At 35.2% G+C, this 20976-nt stretch overlaps 1 protein-coding gene across 1 annotated transcript in view; it reads right to left on the reverse strand.

Moving 5' to 3' along the window:
* The window catches only part of GPM6A (glycoprotein M6A), a 42010-nt gene that overhangs the window by 18355 nt on the left and 2679 nt on the right, over nt 1-20976 (reverse strand). Inside the window, exon 2 of the mRNA XM_013942161.2 lies at nt 9614-9770. Within this exon, the coding sequence (XP_013797615.2) occupies nt 9614-9770 (157 nt within the window). The remainder of the gene's footprint in view (nt 1-9613; nt 9771-20976) is intronic.

Below are 20976 nucleotides of genomic sequence, written 5' to 3' on the forward strand. Positions count from 1 at the left end.
CTTTTTAACAAGAACTTCTACATAAATATAAATACTTCAGTCTGTTCCAAATGTGTTTTATAACAGCATCTTAAAGGTATAGTTCCCCATATGTAAATACTAAAAAGAGCAAGTGGAAAACTGGCTGAATTCCCCTGGAAAGGATTTTAAAATTAAAGACATCAAACAGTCTTTGTTGCATAATGAAAAATTTTATGTTCTTTAGAACCAGCAATACTATACTTATTTATTTAAATCCAAATTAATCACATTTTCCTAAGTAGCCAAATGAGAAAGTAATTTACAAGTGAAAAAAAATACAGATATCTTTAAACTCATTAATATATCAATGCTTAAGATGTTATAGACCATCCTTTGCTGTCCTAGCCAACATCTCTTGGCATTCATAGGCCCTCTGAGTTCTTACACACAGTGTAAAATCCAGATATGTTTAAGAAGGACTGTTAAGTAGTTCACAACTAAATTGCTTCCTCTAATATTCTCAGGTCTGTATTAGCATCTCCTGCATTCATGCCTCATTCCTGAATAGAAGTAAAAGGTGAAACATAAATATTTCAACTTATCTAGTTAAACATACAGTGCTGCTGGATGAAAGAGAACTGGTGTTCTAATATTACTACTAAATGCTCTACAAATCACAGCAAATATACACTTACAAAGTCTTTTCTGCTTGGTCTAAAATATCACTCTCATTCCTAACACTCACTTGTTGGTCATTTATTATTGTCTCTACAAAACATGTTCATGCTCTTCCTCTCTGCCATATTATATTCATAGGCACAGCTCCAAGATTCTTCTTGAAGCATGGATACATTTCATGCTATGTCATTACTGTAATGTGGTTGATTCTTCTTGGCTTGCATTCAAGTCAACTGCTTAAAGATCAAAAAAATGCCAATATTAGTCTTAATTTCCCTTAATAATCAGATAGACTATAACAGCCAAAATAACTTCTCACATAATTGCATAATTGCAATTCATCTATATACTAGATGATGTGACATTTCCTAGATTGTTAAAAGATTGTTCAAATCTGTTACAAGAAAATGATTAAATCTCTGAATTTTAACTTTTGAAGCAACATCATTTTATGGAACTGTTTTTAACATTTATTTTCTGTGGACATAGTAGATTGATGGAAAGCTGCTTCTGAAAAAATTAAAAGCAATTCTCAGTATTACTTCCATTTTTCATTTGCACATGTATATTTCAAGGTTGAAATATTCTATGCATGGTGTCTACTCCATTGTAACTACCTAGCTGCCTATGAAAAGCTTTTTAACTTTCTGATTTACTGTGACTTAATTGATTTAGTGGTAGTGGTGGGGGGAGATAAATTTCCACAGCCATATTAGAAATACAAAAAAAGATTGTCTAACAAATTGATTCATTTTTGAAATCTTTGCTTTGCAGATAAACCCACTAACAACAGAACATACTCATTTTGCAGAAGATGGCTTTGCATTCATACAGGACTGGGTTTTCTTTGAAGATTTTTCAGTTTATCTTTTTAGCATTTCCTTGTAAACCAATTCTTTTCATTTTTTTATTTCTGAACTTCCTTTTGAATATTGATAGTTTTGTAGTATTGTACTGTTCAAAATTGTTAGCATTAGTCATTTTATGTACCCTTCAGGCAAGACTATCATTTTTGTAGTCCAATAGACTTCTGAAGTCCTACAGAGCATTGGATCTTATCTGCTTTTTAATAGCAGCAGAATTTCCTATCTAATTTTTCAGTCTTCCATACAGGATTTTTTTTCCTAGCACATCAATGTTTTCAAAAAAACCTCCTTTGCATTGTTAGTTTGACTCCAAGTTTTTATGCTTACATTTTTACATCCTCATAGTTTTCCTCCTCCTCTCATTATTTCTTTTCAGTGGTATTTGCAACGCACTAATGTATTCTCTTGGAATGTAGTTAAGATACCAGTTTTATATTCTTTAAATTATGATACAGAAAAATAATCTGGTTTTAACATTGAAAAATGTAGTAGATATCTTCATTAAATACTGCTGTTTCACAGCTTCTTCGGGCTGTGTTCATACCACATGCTATGATGGTTCCATCATGACTCTCTCCCTGCCAGTGTAGGCAGGTCCTCGCAGTACATTTTCCAGATATTTTGGTTCCAAAATGTGATGCTGATACCCTGTTTATAAGAAGCCCATTCCATAGTCTAATGGTTTCCACTGATGACAAGTTTTCTATACACAGAAAAGATAACAGTCTGGAGGAAGACTGCTCTATACAGATAGTTTACATCTTCTCTTTTGCCAAGACTGAGGTTATTGTGCGGGAGGTTTGCAAGGCTTATATTTGGGAACAAGACAGTAAAGTTCAAACTAGAGAGCAGAAATATCATAATTTCTTATAACTTTTTATAATTTTTCTAAACAGAGGTGTCACTCCAAGTAAATGTTTGGCTGTCAAAAATAAGATCATGTGATGCTGACTTGCTCTTTAGTGGGGCTTCAGAAGCCTATGATATTCCAGAAAATTAAGGGTATGGACCATTCTTTTTCTTGTCTCCTGTCTTGCTAAGCAGTGAAAGCTAATAATGTGGCTTTTGAGTGATCAGCCAGCGGATTCTAAAAATGCAGCCTTTCACACTTCTCAGAAGCGTTACCTTTCCGAGGCTTCAGAAATATTACAGGATCTTTGTATCACTGCTCACACTACCAAGATTTTCTTCACAACCACAACGTGAACAGTCTCGTTATTTCATGTTCATGAATGCTCAAGCTCCTCAGCTGAATGAAGTATTGATAAAAATATTCTGGCTTGCTGACTAAGTCTAACCAGCTTCACTTGAATGCTAACGATCATGTGCTAGTAAAAGGATACAAGCAGGGAGAGGGTAAATTTAGTCCATAAAACACTTCAAGTTGCCCTGCTCCTTCCAGGGCAAGCACTGTCACAGAAAACACGTACAAGTTATTACCAAGGAAATACAGTGGTAAGTACAAATTCATCAGGCATCGATAGGAGGACACAGTTCATATGAAGGACAAGTCAATGGGAACAAGTAAACTGGATATGGCTTCTGCAGATTTGGGGGATATTAACTATAAGTGGGAAAACCAAGAAACAAACAGGCCAGAATTAAAGGGGAGTGGATAAAGGACATGACTTTTATCATAAAAGCATGATTTATGATAATGCCACTGACATTTGTGAGTTTAGAGCACTATAAAACAGAGTAAAATGTCTAGATGTAGTAAAAAAAGAATAAGGCAGCCAGGTGAGAACAAAGAACCACATCAGGGAAAAACTGTGATCATCCGATGAAGTATTCAACAGCTAAAATTGAGAAGGACTATCTGAAGCTAGGGAAAATAGAGCTATCAGCTTGACCAATTTATGATGGCTGACAATAGAAAGGTAAAGTGCATGAAGAAAGTGTAACAGCTCTCACAGTCAAATACACTTTGGAAACAGCATATTTTCAGAAAACATTTTGCTCAGAAAAATTACTTACTGATTGAGCTTACATACAAAAGAAAAATGCTATCCTCGGTGAGAAAGATGCATTCATAGCACAATTTGAAGCAAAAAGATTTTGTCCAGTTTATTGCCAACAATAAAAATTCTGTCAGGGAACAGCAAGCACAAAAGAATCTGAGGAGCGGCTGGCAAGGCATGTTACAATGTCTTGCACACCCCCCTTTTAAAGGAAACAACTAACACTGCAGCCAACGAAAGCGCTGTGTATAAAATACATGCTAAATTCTGTGAGAAGAGAGACGATCAGACAAAAGAATGATTTTATAATATCGCTGCGTGGGAAAAGCTGAAAGTATAAAATAGAGAAAAACAAAATAACCCAGACAGATTACTGAAATCAGACAAACTGAAACTACACTCACCATCTAGAAGTATGTAACAATCAAAATTTTTTTTGAGCTCACTGCAAGAGATTTCTACATAGTATAGAAAGTACAGAAATTAAAAGTAATAACTGGCATTCTACTTTATTTTTAAGAAACCATATGTGTATTAACAATGTAGTTGGAAAAGTAAAGGGATAAAGATGAAAGCTTATTAATAACTATCCAGCTGAGTCCTGAAATACTGCAAAGGTTTGTCCTCCCTATTTCAAGAACAAGCACATAAGATTACAGGGAACCCAGGCCCCTAAAGAAATTCCAACACTAGTCTAGTATCCAGAGCTAAAACGACTTCCAGAAAAATATAAAACCATTAATATGTTTTATTTTATTTTATTTTCCTTACTAACTGCAGCAGCGTTTAAACGGCAAATGTTATTCACCTAAACTCCAAACAGAGAGGCCAGGCAGGATATATCCTACCTAAATTTAGACAAGTGACCGAAGTGCTTAATTTAAAAGACTTAAAGACTTTTCTCTTTACTGCAAACAGGGCATTTACCTGCAGAAGCATTCAGTCCATCTGAGAAAGTCTCCCTAACCCTCTCTCTCTCTGTTGGCTACTGCAGTAGTGTAGGCACGTAACTTGGTGACCCTAGTGAAGTGCTCAGCAAGGTGTATCCACATCTGTGTCACAGGACATTCCTTCTGAAATTAATATCTCCACTGGTGTCTGGTTCATCTGTGATGATACTTCATGATTCTGATTTTGAATTACGCAATTTAAAAGGTCAGACTACCATATGAATTTCACCTTCCCCATTTCCCCTGCCAGTGGCTGAGACTATTTAAGGCATTCCCTACTTAGCATGTATGGGGACATGAAAACATGTCATCTCTCTGTCTGTTAGCTCAGCATTTTGCTACCAGAATATCCAGATATGGGATCTCATTTTCAGAAATGAGATCTCCATTTCCAGCATTCAGAAATGAGGCATCTGTTCTGGGTGCGAAAGCCAGCTGAGCCTGCACTGAACCCTGTTCCTTCTGTTACAGTAGAATCAAATGTAAACTTAAATTAAAACTTAATTCAGAAATGTTTCCACAGATTTAGGTATGTGACTAATGTCTATCTAGAGATTAAGGGGTTTTTTTTCATTCCTCTGTTTTGTTTTCTTACTCACAGATAAAGTTAAGACGAAAATATATTTCTCAGCAAGTGGCAAGGATGATACTGGATTATTTAAGACAAGAATTACATGAAAAAGCAATAAAAGCATGATTCTGGATCAGTACCCTTTTTTTTTGAAGTAAAAATAAAACTAAAAGGAGAATCATGAATATACTTAGAAAACCAAAAAAATAACCACAATTACAGAACTATTTTGCCTAAAAAGATCATCAGTGGGTAGCTAAATACCAGTAGAGTAAGCCAGATTCTTTTGAGACATCCAAGATGGATTACATGCAGCAGAAAGTATGCCAATATGACAAGCAGTCATTTAAATCTCCAGAGAAAATAATTTCAGCACCTACAATGAAAAAATTGTGAAAGATATGGAAAAAATATTAAAACAATATAGACTCTTAAAATGACCAGCTTGACCATCTGGTGTCATGAGATTGCTTACTTACTTGGAGTGAAGAAAATAAAAGGCAAGATCTTACTAACAGCTAAATGATATGTGAATGATTATCCCATATATTGAGAATTCACTTTTTTTTAGGAAAATAAAAACATGAATAAAGACACATCTTTCTAAGACTGCTAAATACTAATAATTTTTTCCTGTCTAAATTGAAATTTAAGGCCATCCAAGATTGTATTCAAAACAAAGGTATGCATCACTAAGATTTAATTCTATTAAAAGGAGAGCTGCATAGAAATAGAATTGTTCAGTAATGTGTAATGAATTAGGTCTAACAGAAGTAAGTCTTCCATCTTGTACATTAGGTCACTTTGAATAGGTAATAGCCAGTAGTTGTCTCATAAATATCTAGCAGTAGCAGTATAAAATACTGAACATAAACTGTTTAAAAGCATACCACAAACTTCTACAACTACTCCTATTCTTAAGTGAAATCTGCACAGGCTGTGAAGAAACACTCTCCTCATAAATGGCACAGCTGCAAACAACATAATGCATCTAAAAGACACAGCAGATAAAATTAGTCCAAACCAGAAGATTAAGAATCCTTCTGTAGAGCCTTAACATGTACCTTTTAAAAGCTAAAAGATACAGAGAGGTAGAAGTATCACTGCCAGGATGAAATCTTTATCTAATGCTTTCTGACGAGAAAAAATGAACTGCTTTCCCATTTCATAATATAAAATTTTCATAACAGTAAAACTTTCAAAGGAAGAAGAGTCTCAGTTGTGGATCTTTGTCCATTTTTTACTGACTTTGTAAACAGACATTCGAAGACAAGGCAGAAATGAGGCTTTCCAAGATCAAGGTAGCTGAATATAAATAGGACGGTTATTAAATTGCAAATATACAAACAGTGTCACAGTTGGCTTCAGGCCTGTCTCCCATTTTTTACTATTCATGTTGTACCACAGTTATATATAACTGCTTCTTTAATCTCTAAAAGCATGTTCAGGCATTGAAAAATAAATACTAAAACCACAGCCATCCTTATCTCAATGTGACTAGCATTGTTATAGTGCTTTAATTTTACTTCTCTTCACTGTAAATTCCTTCTGAAAATGTTGTCAGTGAGAGTCTTCACTGCCCCTGTCACAGGTCCTCTCTGAGATGTAACGGGGGGCTTTCCACCGCAGCACTGGCATAACTTAGATGTTAAGCCCCTGAAAGCTCCTGCAGGCTGATTAATCACCTATACAGTCACTGGAAAGGCTGCGTTGGTTAGTACTTTTTGCATTATCTCAAAGGAAAAACAAACCTTCCTTCTGCCCATGTACGGAGATGCACAGCTGGAAAGTAAAAATGAGTGAAAGCCACAGGGAAGGAAGGAGGTCAGGAAAGGGATATGAAAAGTTTCTGTAGATGCTGGTTTTCAGAAAAGCAAAAAAAAAAAAAAAAGTTTGCTTTTTCAGACTTCCAGTGAGAAGTCTAGCTTTTCCATACAAAGTTAATACAAGCTTTTCCTCCTTGAAATTTTCTGTTCAATTGTTTTCCTTTGTTTTCCTACTAGGTTTAATGACAAACATGGTACATATGCACAAGAAGAATATTAATGACAAATAATAGATGACAATGAGAAAGCAGAAAGAACTCATTTTCATTTTCAGATCTCAACATGCTAAACTGCTATTTAGAAAGTCATGTTTGTTAATGATTTCGGCAAATTTGATGTGGAATAACAGACAAAATTAGATTTTTACAAAAGTTGTTTTGGATGTAGAGCCATTTTTCTGATTTTAATTCTTCAGAAAGACAAGTATCCAGTGTACATATTTCTATCAGAATTAAGTTACTGGTAAAAGAAGCCAACTGTTTAAAATCTTTGAGGGCTTAGATTTTAAATTTATTTACAAAAATTAAAAAGTTTTATATGAGGAGGCTTGCTTGCAGCATGTGGGATGTGCCAGTCCTCTTCAATAGCATTATTTCAGTTTGGCAAACCATACATTACAAAATTTCTTACATCAGATTTACGTAGCAGTAGAACCATCTAGACTAGACACACAAGGGTACTGATTATGCTTGAGGTACATCTCTAGTCATCTGCCTGTTTTTCTTAGAATTTATCTCTTCATACTATTGCATGATGTAAAGAACTGAATAAATTATAAGTGCTTTCAGGCTGAACTGAAGTATCTTCTATTTCCAGATGTGCTTTTCAAATATAGAATGCTACTTTCCTCTTAAGAATTTTAAATCTGAGATAATCAAAAGAAACTTGTACAAGAAGGGTATCACAAGTTTTAATTGACAAAATGCTATATATTGTCTTACTCCCAAATTTCTAGTGTGTAGAAACAAAAGCCGGAATAATAATTCAAAATAGTTGCAGTCATTTGCATAGTATTCCTGCTGATCTTAAGTATATCATCAGAATCGGAGCAGCAGTCAAACTGCAGAAAGAAAGGGCAGGCTTCTCTGGCAAGGTCCACAGTAAAGAAGAAACATCCACTAATCTCAGTAATAATTATTGCAATGTATTTAACTCAAATCTATTTATGGCTTATTTGTGTTTTGGTCACAAACAGTACATGGCCTTAATCTTAACTGCACAATGTTTATATGAACTGTAGTTTTCTTAAAGTAAAACACAAACATTACGAATTACTGATTAGGCAAGTAACATGCTGAAGGGATTCATTTTATGAATCATTAATCACAACAGTGATATTAACCGTAGGATAGGCACTTCACTATTCATTTCTTCTAGGCGCAGACTATGGAATTACAGCTCTTATTACAAAGGCATCAAAACTGTGGGCGGATGAAGCATTGCTCATTGTACTGAGGACAAGCGTTTATGGAAACTGTTAAGAAAAATTATGTTCTGAAAAGTTTCCTATTCTATGCAGAATTTGAACCAGCTCCGTAGGTTCTAAGTGTATACAGATTAGAGATTACTTTGCAAAAGATGAAAGCAGGAGGTGTTGGTATAAATATGTAATAATTTTTCCTCATTTAAAATGTCTGAAATCTTTGTTTATATATTCAAGTAAATGCTTTAAAACAATTCTCAAAGATCCAATATCTTACAATGCCATTCAACAGGAAAAAAAGAAAAACAATGAGAAAGCAGCATTACTGTGGAGCATGTTACAGTGGTGTAGGGATGGCAAATATGCTATATTCCTCAGTTTCCAATGTGTGGATTATCTGTGTTCAGTTTAACCTTAAATGTCAGTTTTTCCAAAGGATAAGTTTTGATAGCTTTTAGTACCACTGAGGGTGTTCATTGTTGCTTATATTTGTTCCTAGCCCATAATCTAGTTAATAAATACTGACGTTTGTGGGAGAGCACAGTAAAAAATCCTGCTCTGGCTAATATTTAATATATCAGTTATTGTCAGTATAGTCTAAGACTTAGTATACCTTGATACCCAGAGTTAGTTGGGTATACTTGATAATTTATTTTTCATTAGAAAATATAACTTGTTGATACTGATGGTGTTTTCAGAAATATCCAGCTCCAACAGCTACCAAGTGATAAAGCCACTCACCTAAGACGCAGGAAAATCAAACTCCAAAAAATTTAGTTATTTACCTGACATTGAACAGACCCACTCAGAAATCTTAAAATAATTACAGGCCCAAATAGTCAACACTACCAGTATGATAAACCTGTATTTAAGTCCCAGTACAATTCAATAACTTTTTGAATCTAGGTTTTCTAAAGTCATAAGTGAATGGCCTCTCCACACCAGAGATAACATAGGAGTAAATAACCATCTGTTTCTCACTTAAAAACAAAACAAACCCTGATGACAGCTCTCAGCTTGTCCCAAAATGGAATGAGCAAGATTTCTAATAAGCAAGAAAAACATTTCTCACGTAGCACAGCTGAAGGCATTGCACGCTTTTGGTCCTGTCACAAAGAGGTTACACTGCTGAGAGAATAAGCTTTCCCATTCAGCTAGTGAAATGAATTTCTTCAAAAACAGAGTTACTTAGTGATTAAATGACACAGAGACCACTTCTAATATTCTACATTCTCCTTTGCTAGGATTTTTAACCACTAAAGTGAACTATCAGAAAATATTAAAGAAATAAAACCAAAAATAAACATCATAACTTACTACAAATATATAAAACATGCTGAAATTGTCTTAAGTACGAAGGCTGCCTTATCCACTTACCCAGGCACTGACACATCTGCCGCAAGTGGTGATTTTGAAATCCCCATAGAGATCCTTGATGGCACCAGTTGTAAAGAATCCCTCCACCATCAGCAAAATGCCATATACAAAGAATGCAGCTGCTACACCATATATCACATACTTGAAGATGTCAATCCTGTATAGGAATAGCAAAAGTTATTTGTCTGCATAACTGTTTAAAATGATTGTGAAAAATGAGACCCTCTAGGCATCAGTTTCTACTCTGGAGTCAGCTTAAGTGCTGATGTGCTATAATGATAACTCAAGCTGAGGACAGGAGTGAACTTTGGAATAAAACAGCATTGATACCAAAAACATTGGGCCATTTAATTTAATAAAATGTAAAAATCAATCTGTATAGGTAAGACAGAACAATTTGTCTGAATAATTTGAAAGCGAGTTAATTATCTTTTTTTTTCATCCAGATAAAGTAGCAAAGAAGAAAAGAAAAGAAAAAGGAAGCAAGAATTTGACACATTCCCTGAGTAACACACTGTACCCATCATTTAGTGCCATTTCATTATAGAAAAGACACTCTGTCACAATCTTCAATAAACCCTTCTACACGTGCAGGTAGTTCTTAAATTGCAATCTCAATCTCTGCTATCCTCTCCTCGCTATAATTTTTCCACTTACTCCTCAATGGACAAAGTGTCTGACACAGAATAATAAAGGCATCGTAAGACACCCCTAACTTCAAACTAGGAATAGGTATTGCTCAAACTATAGCAATAAGGTCAGCTCATCAGGTGTTGCTCTACAGCAGGGCTTTAAGACCACCATTTCACGGAGCTGGGGCTGGTCCCAGTGCGACCAGCTGTGGAGGGCCCATGGGTTGCACAGGTAGTTTCTTGGGCCATCCCGTGGTCTAGCAGTGTCCGGAAGCTCGACCGTGGCGCAAGGAGGCTCTGCCTCCTCCCAAGTGATCCCTCACGCTCAGGGGTTGTGACAAGACGCTAGGATGAACAAGATGAATTTTAATATGCACCAAACAACTCCCCAAACTGGAAGTTCCTTTAGAGATAAGGATTAATATCTCTATTTTTATGAAAATAAATATTTAATAATATGGTTTCTTTAGGATCATACTTTTAAATTTCACCCAAGAGACATCTCTCAGTATATGTTTTACAATAACAAGTCTCAAAAGCTCATTAAAATATCTTTGAATCTGAATGGTTTTCAAGAGATTCAAACTCAGATTCAACTGTACAGTTAATATGTCAGATATATTAGTGCAACTACAGCTTTGCTGAATGTATATTAAGCTTGCTTTGAACAGTGTCATAAAAATGCAATTAAACTTATGACCTGATGGGGAGAAAACAAGTATAATAAATGAACTCTGTTGGCATCTATTATAATATTTTTCACAAAGTGTAACTGAAGGGTTCTGGAAAGGAGACAGGATAGGATTTTTCCTAACTCATTCCAATAACAAAGTCTTCTCAACTTTTTTGCACATCACTTTTTCTTTCATAGCCAAGTGAAAACTTGGGAAAGTTGACATTTGTATGGAATAGATACACGAGCTATTCAAGATGCACACATAAATTTAATGCTGCAGACAGTATTAGACATTGAAGATGCAAAGATGAAATTTATTTCAATAATTGCTGATTACATTGTAAAAATCCCATTTTCCCAATTTTATAGTAATTCAGCCAGTGTAACATTGTTCTAACAGAAAAACCAAATGATGTGTTTTTGAGCCTTTCTTGACATTATTGATGAAAATAAACTTACGATAGGAAACAAACAGTGATCCTATGAGTATGCCATAGGATCTATTCCAATTCCTACATTATACGCCTTATAAAAGTGTGACATCCACCAGTGGCTGGAGTATGGGAGTTTTGCCAGCAGCAGCTCCTCGCAGACCTCAGTGTGCTCAGCCCAGTAGAAATTACAAGCTGTCATAGACCTAGAGGGATTAAGGCTTTTGGAAGGTCCAGAGACTATTTCAGCCCCTGCAACAGCTCTTTAAACCATCTGTGCCGAACCTCCTACTGAGCTGCTCATATCAAAAAGCCAAAGTACTAAAAGATTTCCTTCCCAGCTTTTTCCTCAGCCTTATGTGTAACTAAAGGAATAGCTGTCTTTTAAGCCTTCTACAAGGAAAATACAAATAATTATACACTAACCAAATATAGAAATCAATTTCTTCCTCATATTCTTTCTACAAAGAGAAGTAGTAAAATCTCTACTGATCTGATTACATGATATGAAGTAGCCAGACTTATTCCAAGGAGGAGGGATCTGGTATGATGCAAAGAGCAAAAAATAAAGGAAAATTGTGAAACCATCATTTACTGCCTCTTTAAAAGCCAAATTGAGTTGTACTGCAATATAACTACTAGGACTGCTATACTTAAAGAAAACAGATTACAACAGTAACATTTCATCACACATACTTTTGAAGACTGTGTTGGTTTTAAATTATTCTCTAGCATCTAATAAAGTTCATATAAACTTTGATCTGTCAGTGAAATTATAATAGATAATAAAAGGTAGGCCTTGTAAAATGGAGATGCCAATCTTTAAAAATAAAATCTGATTCTTTGTGAATGAGCTCAGGGAAATTAATGGCCATCTGTGTTGCCGCAAAGTCTCAAATGCTGGGGAGAGAGCAGCAGAGCAGCCAGGGAGCTAGGGAAAGGCAGAAGGGGTGATGAACAGGAGCCAAAGGGCAAGCTGAACAGGGACAAAGCAGAGGACCCAGCAGGGCCAGTGCTTGCCCAGAGTGGGTGCAAAGAAGGTGGCTAAGGAGCAAAGGAAGCAGAGAAAAAAAAGATAAATAAAGATATATTTTGTGCCCCTGACAGGATTTGAAAGATATACATTGGGGGAAGACTAAAGCTACTCTAAATCAGAAAAATAAAAAGAAATCTTGAATACCCATTGACTACGTAAGACAGGAGTTCTATGGATATAGGACTATGGATATATAATGATATAATTAAAATCATGAAGCCTTTATATAAAAAGACAGTGAATGAAGTTTGCAAAGACAATCCTGATTTTAACAAATTCAAGCTAATCATGCAAACCTCACGTGCTAACATAGGTTGCTGGATATATAAGCTTATGTGAACATGCATATACAGAGTATAGTTTTATGTAAGTCTATATATACACACAAACACTCATACACAGTATTAGAATAAACTGAACGATTATCTAAAAGTAATTTTGAAAAAAACTTGAAATTAATAAAAATATCTTTTACAGAATAATCTAAAATGTATTTTGCATACTTAATCTAATAGAGGCTCTATGGATTCCAGGTCAGATTTCCTTCACAAAATTATGTTCAGAAATCTTAAAAATACAAACAAAAATTTCACTCTCTTTTCAATAGGTGATTTAAATCAAGCTGATCTGACTACAGAGTTTCAATTTTTACTATTTTCCTACTGCTGGTCATTAATTATTTCATATTAAGCAGACTTCCTAGTTCATTAATCTGAATCTGGAGTCTATCCAACAAGACGAATATGAAAATAGCTCTAGAGAAAACACTTTCTTCCCCTTACAGAAGTCATTGCCGGAAGCCACCAATGCTAACACCTTAAAAGAACAAACTGGTTGTAGCTGAGTACAGAGTAGACTTTCCCAGCAGTGACAAGTCAGAGGTGGCTGAAAACATTCGTGGTGAGCCACATCTTTGTTGCAGATTTCCTACTGTGTATTTTGGTGGTGCTTTGGCAAATTCAAGGATAAAAAATTCACAGAAAGTAAATCCAAAATGCTGCCTGATCATGTCTATGCGCAGCAGGCTTTTGGGAAAAGAGTGTTATGACAAATGAGGTTTTATATTGTGGTTGAGACTCTTTCAATTAAGTGGGCTCATATTAATTATTTCACACACTTTCAAAAGTACTTCAATATTCATAATTATCTGACCAATCAAAAAGCTAGTGAAATAATCCTGGAAGGTCCAGTGGTTCTTTGGTGAAAAAAATACTCAAGTTTAAAATGAAACATGTTTGCTAAGCTGAAGGGGACTCCTCAGATGTCTGCAAAAACATCTTATCTCAGGCTTTCTGGGTAATGTGGGTGTCAGCAGATAGGAAAGGATATACCTACTTGCTAATGAAGCAGGAAGCCAAAGTTGGCTGCTCTGATAGGAAAGATATGATTACTCATAGAATATACACATAAATATTATGGTCAAAATAATCTATTTTGATTACCTGGTATGACTTCCAGCATAACAAAAAAAAAACAGAGCACCATCAAGCTCCCTGTGCACAAACATAGATACACTAGAGTGTAATCTAACATCCCAGCTGTTAAATTAGACAGAATAACTCTTATTAACTACATTTAAAATATTGGTAGTCATTCTCAAAAAAATGATACAAGTTTAACCATACAAAATATGAGTCCAAAGTGAGCTAGAATGCTCTCATAAATTAGCTTTACTCTCTCAGAATTAAATCATTAAGCTGTCTGGCTTTGGAAAGAATGAAACAGGCTGCCTGCAACTGGGATACTATCTGAAAATTCTCTAAATTATCTTTCTCTGACATTTTCTTTCCCATGAGACTCTTCTAGAACAAATTATTCTGTTCTTGGGAGGAACAATCATCACAAAATTTTGCAAAGATCTCCACTCTTCTGGCTACAGATGCTGATCACTTGCTGTGGTTTTAATACTTTGAGAGGTAAAGGAGGATACAAACAACATGATTTTCTGCTTGGTATTTGTATGAAATCAGTTTGCCATTATTCCATCTCCCAACATTATGTTTTAGCTCCTAAGAACTGTGTCTGGAAGTAATAACATCCTGGGCTTGAGGAACTAGTGCTTGGCTGGTGTAAACCAGTACTGTTCCTTCATAAGTGGATTTACTAGCCCAACGGATCAACCAAGAAAAATTGTCAACATTGACCTTTTATATCTTTTACTCTGTCCTAAAAGGAATTATAAATTGTAGGAACTCTGAGGCAATTACACTATTCAGTCTAATCATGGTACATTTTCTACCCCCAATGCTGAAGATTAGTACCCAGCTGGTGCACACCAATATATATTTTCCTGTCAAAATTATTTAATATTGCTTTTGAACAATCAAAATTCTTGCTAAAGATTTTTTTCTTTAATTCAGTTAAAAAATGATGCTTGCAGATGCTTATTTGCAATGGACAAGAACAAAAAAACCCATTGGTTTGCCCTGTGAAACTTGATTCTCATGCTGTGCAGAAAACCTTTGCATTTGAATAACGTGTGTGTACATTTCAGCATGAGCAAGAGATAAAAGTCTAATATTACAGTGGTTCTGGTTGGTCTAGTCCACCATTACACCAGGTTTTACTGTGAAATTAGTTTTTCAGCATTTATAATTCTACCTCTAGTTTCTCTTTCTGAATTTGTAACTTAACTTCTCCAAATATAGATAATGGCATTCAGAGACGACAGGTGCCGAATAGCACATAATTGACAACAAATTGCACCTGTATTCTCTGAATGCCACTAGCTTCAGCCAAATGTACCTATTTTCCAGCTAAACAAAACCGAATAAGTAAAATAAAATAGCTGCCAAAGATACTAAACACAGTACAATTCCTGCTTTAAAAATGCAGTTATAGCTGGCATAGACTTTTTAGAAAAAGGAGCATTGAATGTAACCTTTACCATTGGCAGAGGTCAGTTTTGCTGGGGATACACTGCATACAGTATATGAGCTGGGCTTTTTCATTTTTTGACTTTTTTTTTTTTCAGTCACTAGGAGCTTTGAAGAGTTGACACTCACCTCTAGGATGCACAGTAACATCTGTCACTCTGTAAGAGAGCAGTACTGGCCTTCCAGATGATCCCCTTGGCCTCTCAGGGACTGATCCCAAGAGATGTGGAAAGACTGGATAGCTGCCTGCCACCTCCAGCTATCTCAAGTTTGTAGGAACAGTTTTGCAAATGTATTTTTTGAAGAGAGATGAGATATAAGGCACTGTTTGTAAGCAAGAAGGTTGGTACAGAGTCTGCAAAGCTCTGCCCCATGGAAATTTTTAAAAGAGGTTCTCCGGCTGTGCTGCATACCAGTTGGGAACAATTTCCTACTGTAAGCTCATGATGTTATTCACTTAAACAGCTTTAGCAAAGAAGGCAGTTGGTACCATGAAGCACAGGGGAACTGCTAGCAAAAGGAGGTGACAATGGAATTATGTATCACCTCTGGGATTCAGATTTGGGTAGAGAAACCAGCAAAGACAGACTTGTGAAGAAAAACATACAGCCAACAGGAGAAAAGGAGGATTTGCTAATAATCATATACTACCTGCAAAGTGAGACTACAGCAGAAAAAAGGTAAAAGAGACTAAAATATCCTGAGTGTGGAGAAGAAAAAAGGGAAGCTAATTTAATGTCAGCAAAGCTTCAGAGATTAGGTTAATACAGAGTCTAAACTTCTAATATACAGGTGGGATGAAGCAAAATTGAAGTACAGAATGCTCAGTTAAAGTTTGCAGGGAAAGAAGGACTAAAGGAGAAAGGCTTAATAATAGACAAAGAGGATAAGAGCAATGAGGGCCTTAAGAGTATTTTTGATTAAAATAGAAATAAAAAGTATTATAAAGAAAATAGGTTGAGTGATATATCTTTTGGTTCTGTATTTTTGGAAGAAATCTTTTATCGAATCATATCAAATTGCTTGCTTAAAGCTAAAGCCAGACTCATTTGCAGGATATTGAACAACTCCATACAAGGATCCAGAATTCAACCCTAAGTCATCATTTTCTAAAAATTTGATGGTTGCTTCTTTCCTGGGAAAGGCACAGCTGAGCTGGTATTTCATGGAGTACCTCTAGAAACAGTACAGAATTTGCAACCTAATGGAAGAGGAATACGAGAAGCCTAAACCACATTTCATTTTTCTGAATATTACAACATTCTTGGAACAGGAAAGAATCTAGCATAAAAATTTAAATAAACACAGCTTGTCTGAGTCCAAAACACATAATTCTGACTATGACAAAGGGATGAGGGTGCCTCTCAAAGTTGTTTCTGACAACCTAGCCTTGTTCTGCCTTCTCACCTCTACTAACAACCACTTTCTTAGAAACATTTTTAAAGATCATTCCAGAACAAATTTAGAACCCTCTTTGCCTGCAGAAGGCCAAAAATACATTTTAATTAACACACAGTAATGGACAGATGTCTAGCAGAATTACATGATGGTATTGTGCATGATGGATACTGAATTTCCAGTCAACTTTCCTTAGCAATATACAGTACGAAAACTAGGGCAAAAACACACCACAGGATTTGTGAGTAATTCATTACTACAAATGCAAGCTTGGAGTCATACCCACAGCATAAGACTGACAACTTATACTGAAACTCCAAACTGGGATGGTAATACTTAATTTTACACCTTTTAGATCCTCTAGGGAAAGGTAAGTTACCTGTTGCATGGTACATGAAGCAAGATTTAGCAAAATATAGATTACAAAGGAATATATGTTTTCCATTTTACATGTGTAACACTGTATAAAGTAAACTAAATCTAAAAGGAAATAAGGCACTTGAAAGAGAGAGAGGGAAAAAAAATCATACAAAGATGAACTACCTTCCGGGAAAGGTCTCTTGCAAATGTTTCAAATCACAGGCACACAGTGATTATAGCCAACCTAAAATTCCACACAGCCAAGAAGGCTAATGTTTAACATAGTGTTAAATAATATAGCTGTCTGCCTAAAAGTAGTGGATTTTATTTGCATGGACGAAGACCAAGAAATTCTTTATTTAACATCTTTCTGCTGTTATTCACATGCACTGATATGAATTTCCTTATTCAGTTATTTCATCAAATGAGGACTACATTTTTGCAGGTACTTCCCAAATCCCATTTAACTTATATAGATACTTGCTGGTTTTGCTTTTATCAAATACAGAACGTTAGGATACATAATACAGCTGACTGTGTAGTAAAAGTGACTTTCATCACTGTATCATCTTGCAAAGGCCATATTCTCTGGTGCTGGCATATTTTGCCAGATTTGGTGCAGCTACTAAATGATACCAGATCTGGACTGCTACCCTCTGCATGTAATCTTTAATATGTTATTTCTGTCCAGTGTTACTTTAGATGTGTTACTGCACCGTTCCAGTGAAATAGAAACTGTCTTTCCTAGGTAAGCTGTATTTTTTAGAATGAAAAATGCATACCAATAGTATTGTGCTCTCTCTGGGGGTTCCTATCACTAAGAAGATACATGGACTATGTAGTTAGGCCTTCCTTGCAAGGATAATTTCCTTCTTATACATGCAGTCAGAATCCAGGCACAGGCACCCAAAGAGCATTATTAGTGGAAACCCTCATCAGCCTAGTTAGCAGCCTTTTTTTTTACAGCAGATCTCAGTGAATGAACCTTTAACTTTACAGCAGTAGGGATTATGGGTTCATCCCCATTAGTGTTTTGGCTCAGAATGTTTTTGTTTGTTTGTTTGTTTGTTTTAAGAAAATCCCCAGCTGTCCCCACTGGTTGGAATTTGGTTCACATCGTGGTTCAGAGTGCACAACGTGGTTCCTTTCCAATTAAACTAAATGGGAAGTGTGCTCCAGGAGTGCACCTACTGCACTCCAACCAGTAATGGATGCTCAGTCCATTGTAGCAGATGAGCTAACCCAGAATAAATCCCTAAAATATGTACTGTGTGAACAGCAAATTATTAGCACCAAGTATTTATGTCTACAGATCTGTTTCTATTGCGCTACACTACTTTCTAATATATATGTAGCCATATGACTCTTCCACTTAACTCTAGAATACATCTTCAGAGCTTGCATCTCAAAATACAGTGGATTCTCTGTGGATTTTGAAAAAAGGTTTGAGTAAGACAGTTCTCCTCATCCCACTGTCGTCCATTTATTTTAGGAACTTACATTATACAATGACTCAATACTTATAAAGCACCATGGGTTTACCTCACATTGCCCTACTGGTGCAAAATGATTATCAATCTATGCAATATGCACAGCAGACACACAGTATCACATACCAAGATAAGATTTCTATAATATTTATGTGAAATAAGATTAACTGAAAATGTTTTGCTATTATTGAAGAACTTACACATCACAAATTTATCAAGGTACTAATACACAGGGGTTTTAAGGAGAGTTTCTAAGCACTGCATTTGCAAATTATAGTATTTTTCCTGATGTTTATACGCCCATAATCATTTTTAGATATGTTTAGAGGTATCAGGTTGGCCAAATACAACATTAAAATCTATCTAAAAATAAATATTCTTATAATTTTAAACAAGTATACTTTAAAAATATTTATTGTTGATATCAAACTACTATTTTTTAAGAATCTTTTAGGGTTGATTGTATGGATATGAAGCTAGAAATTTTAGATTACATAAATAATGAATTAATTTGATATTTAAAGGAAAAGTAATCTATTGTTTAAATAGCTACTTGGATAATATTACTTAACCATGTATGAAATTAATCCTTACCAAAAGGCAGTATATGCCTCCAAAAAGGCAGTATATACTTCAAGATTATAGTTAAGCAGTTCTACACATTCTCTCAAATGTTCTAAAATAATTTTTAATGACATGATAAACTTTTCTTTTAAGGCAAATAAAATTGCTTACAGTGAGAGTACATTCAAAGAAATGTGACAGTTTCAAGACAATCAATGTAACAATAGTAATAAAATATTAATTTTAGTGGAACTGATGCTTAACTTACGATAACTGCGAAGCCAACAAAAACAAACAGAAGAGGAGAATAGCATCCATTCATCTACTTCTCAAAATGCTGTTTTCAAACACTGTGAGGCGGAATTTAAAAATTTCTAGGAGTGTTCTTTTGATTTTCCAAAAATAAAACGGTTGTGCATATTACGTTTGTTACTAAATAACATTCTTTTAATAAAAAATGACTACACTTACTGACAGGGCAGTTATCAGCAAGCATCAAACCAGGGTACTTCAGCATTTAAAACAAGGGCTTTCACATTTTGAAGGGAAGGAAATTTTTAGCTGTAAGAAGGGGGCTACAGTGGAGTGTCCATGGCATTTCCAGTGGCAAACATGGTGACAACAGATTTACAAATTGTAACTTCATTTAGTTTACTATTTGGTATCACACCTTTAAAAGGCAGTGAATGTACAATAACCTAAATTAGCTTTGACTGTAGCAGGTAAAGGTTGTTAATATTTTTTTCAGGAAGGTTTCTTCATTTTATACTCTTAAATGTGATTCCCTTGTTTCACGGCCTGTATTTCACAAACATCTGGCAGATGGTACTAACTAGCCTTGCATACTAGAAAGAATGAACTGCAAAAGGATGCTGCTGGGAAATACACCAACCATGTACCTTGTGCTGCTGATTGCCTGAAAACCCTCTTCTGGAATTTGTTCCAAACACTATAAAAGTAAACAATTTTGAGCTCACACAATATACATTCAACAGTCAGCCATCTATTCCCACTGACTTTGGAATCTTGTCAAAATCAGTGATTAAGTGAACCTATTTATACCCATTACTTTGCAGATATACTGTATGCTGCAGTTTATTAATTAAATTATTAAAAGACTGTCTGACTACCACATCCACCTCAAGCAGACTACAGAGCTGCTAAAGTGACAGCGGGCAACAGAAAACATTGACCTCTTACAGTTAAAACAGCATAAAGACAGTTCTCAGAATAATTTTAACAACCATATTTATTTTTTTAGAATTCTTCTGAATCACAGGGAACTAACATAAGCAGCCTACATTCACTGAAAGAATCCACATCGCAAATACAGCTCATGACTTCTCTGTATGGTTAATCCCCCAAACATGCATTTCTTCACGTGGGAGAAAAAAAAGGATATCCACAGAAAGTGATAATATTAATAGTGAAGAAGTCTGGGACTATGTGAAATGAAGTTTCACAGAAATGATTGAGAAAACAATATAATTAGCAGTTAGTCCTGATAAAAATGTCACTCACTGATAATTCAAAATGGGTTTTATAATCATCCAGTTTATTAAAGGTTTATGGATTTAGGAACAACTGTGTAAAGACAGAAGAGTCTACACCATTCAGCTTAATGACTTCTGAAGATTTGCGCTCTCCATAATGAATACCTGCTTGTTCTTAGACAGAGATTGTTTTTTAGACTGAATGACATTTGAAACCCACCATGATAATGAAAATATAGACAGAAACCATAAGCATGATTAAATGGAGTTTAACACACTGCAGTCCACTACAGAATTTGCCTAACACATTTATCACTAATGGACAGACTCCAGGTTAGTCTGAGACACTTTAGAGCATTAAAAGTATTAAGAACCAGAAGCTCTTAAATAACTTTAAAAGTATAATA

This window comes from Apteryx mantelli, chromosome 5 (assembly GCF_036417845.1).
Source record: "Apteryx mantelli isolate bAptMan1 chromosome 5, bAptMan1.hap1, whole genome shotgun sequence".
Lineage (NCBI taxonomy): Eukaryota > Metazoa > Chordata > Aves > Apterygiformes > Apterygidae > Apteryx > Apteryx mantelli.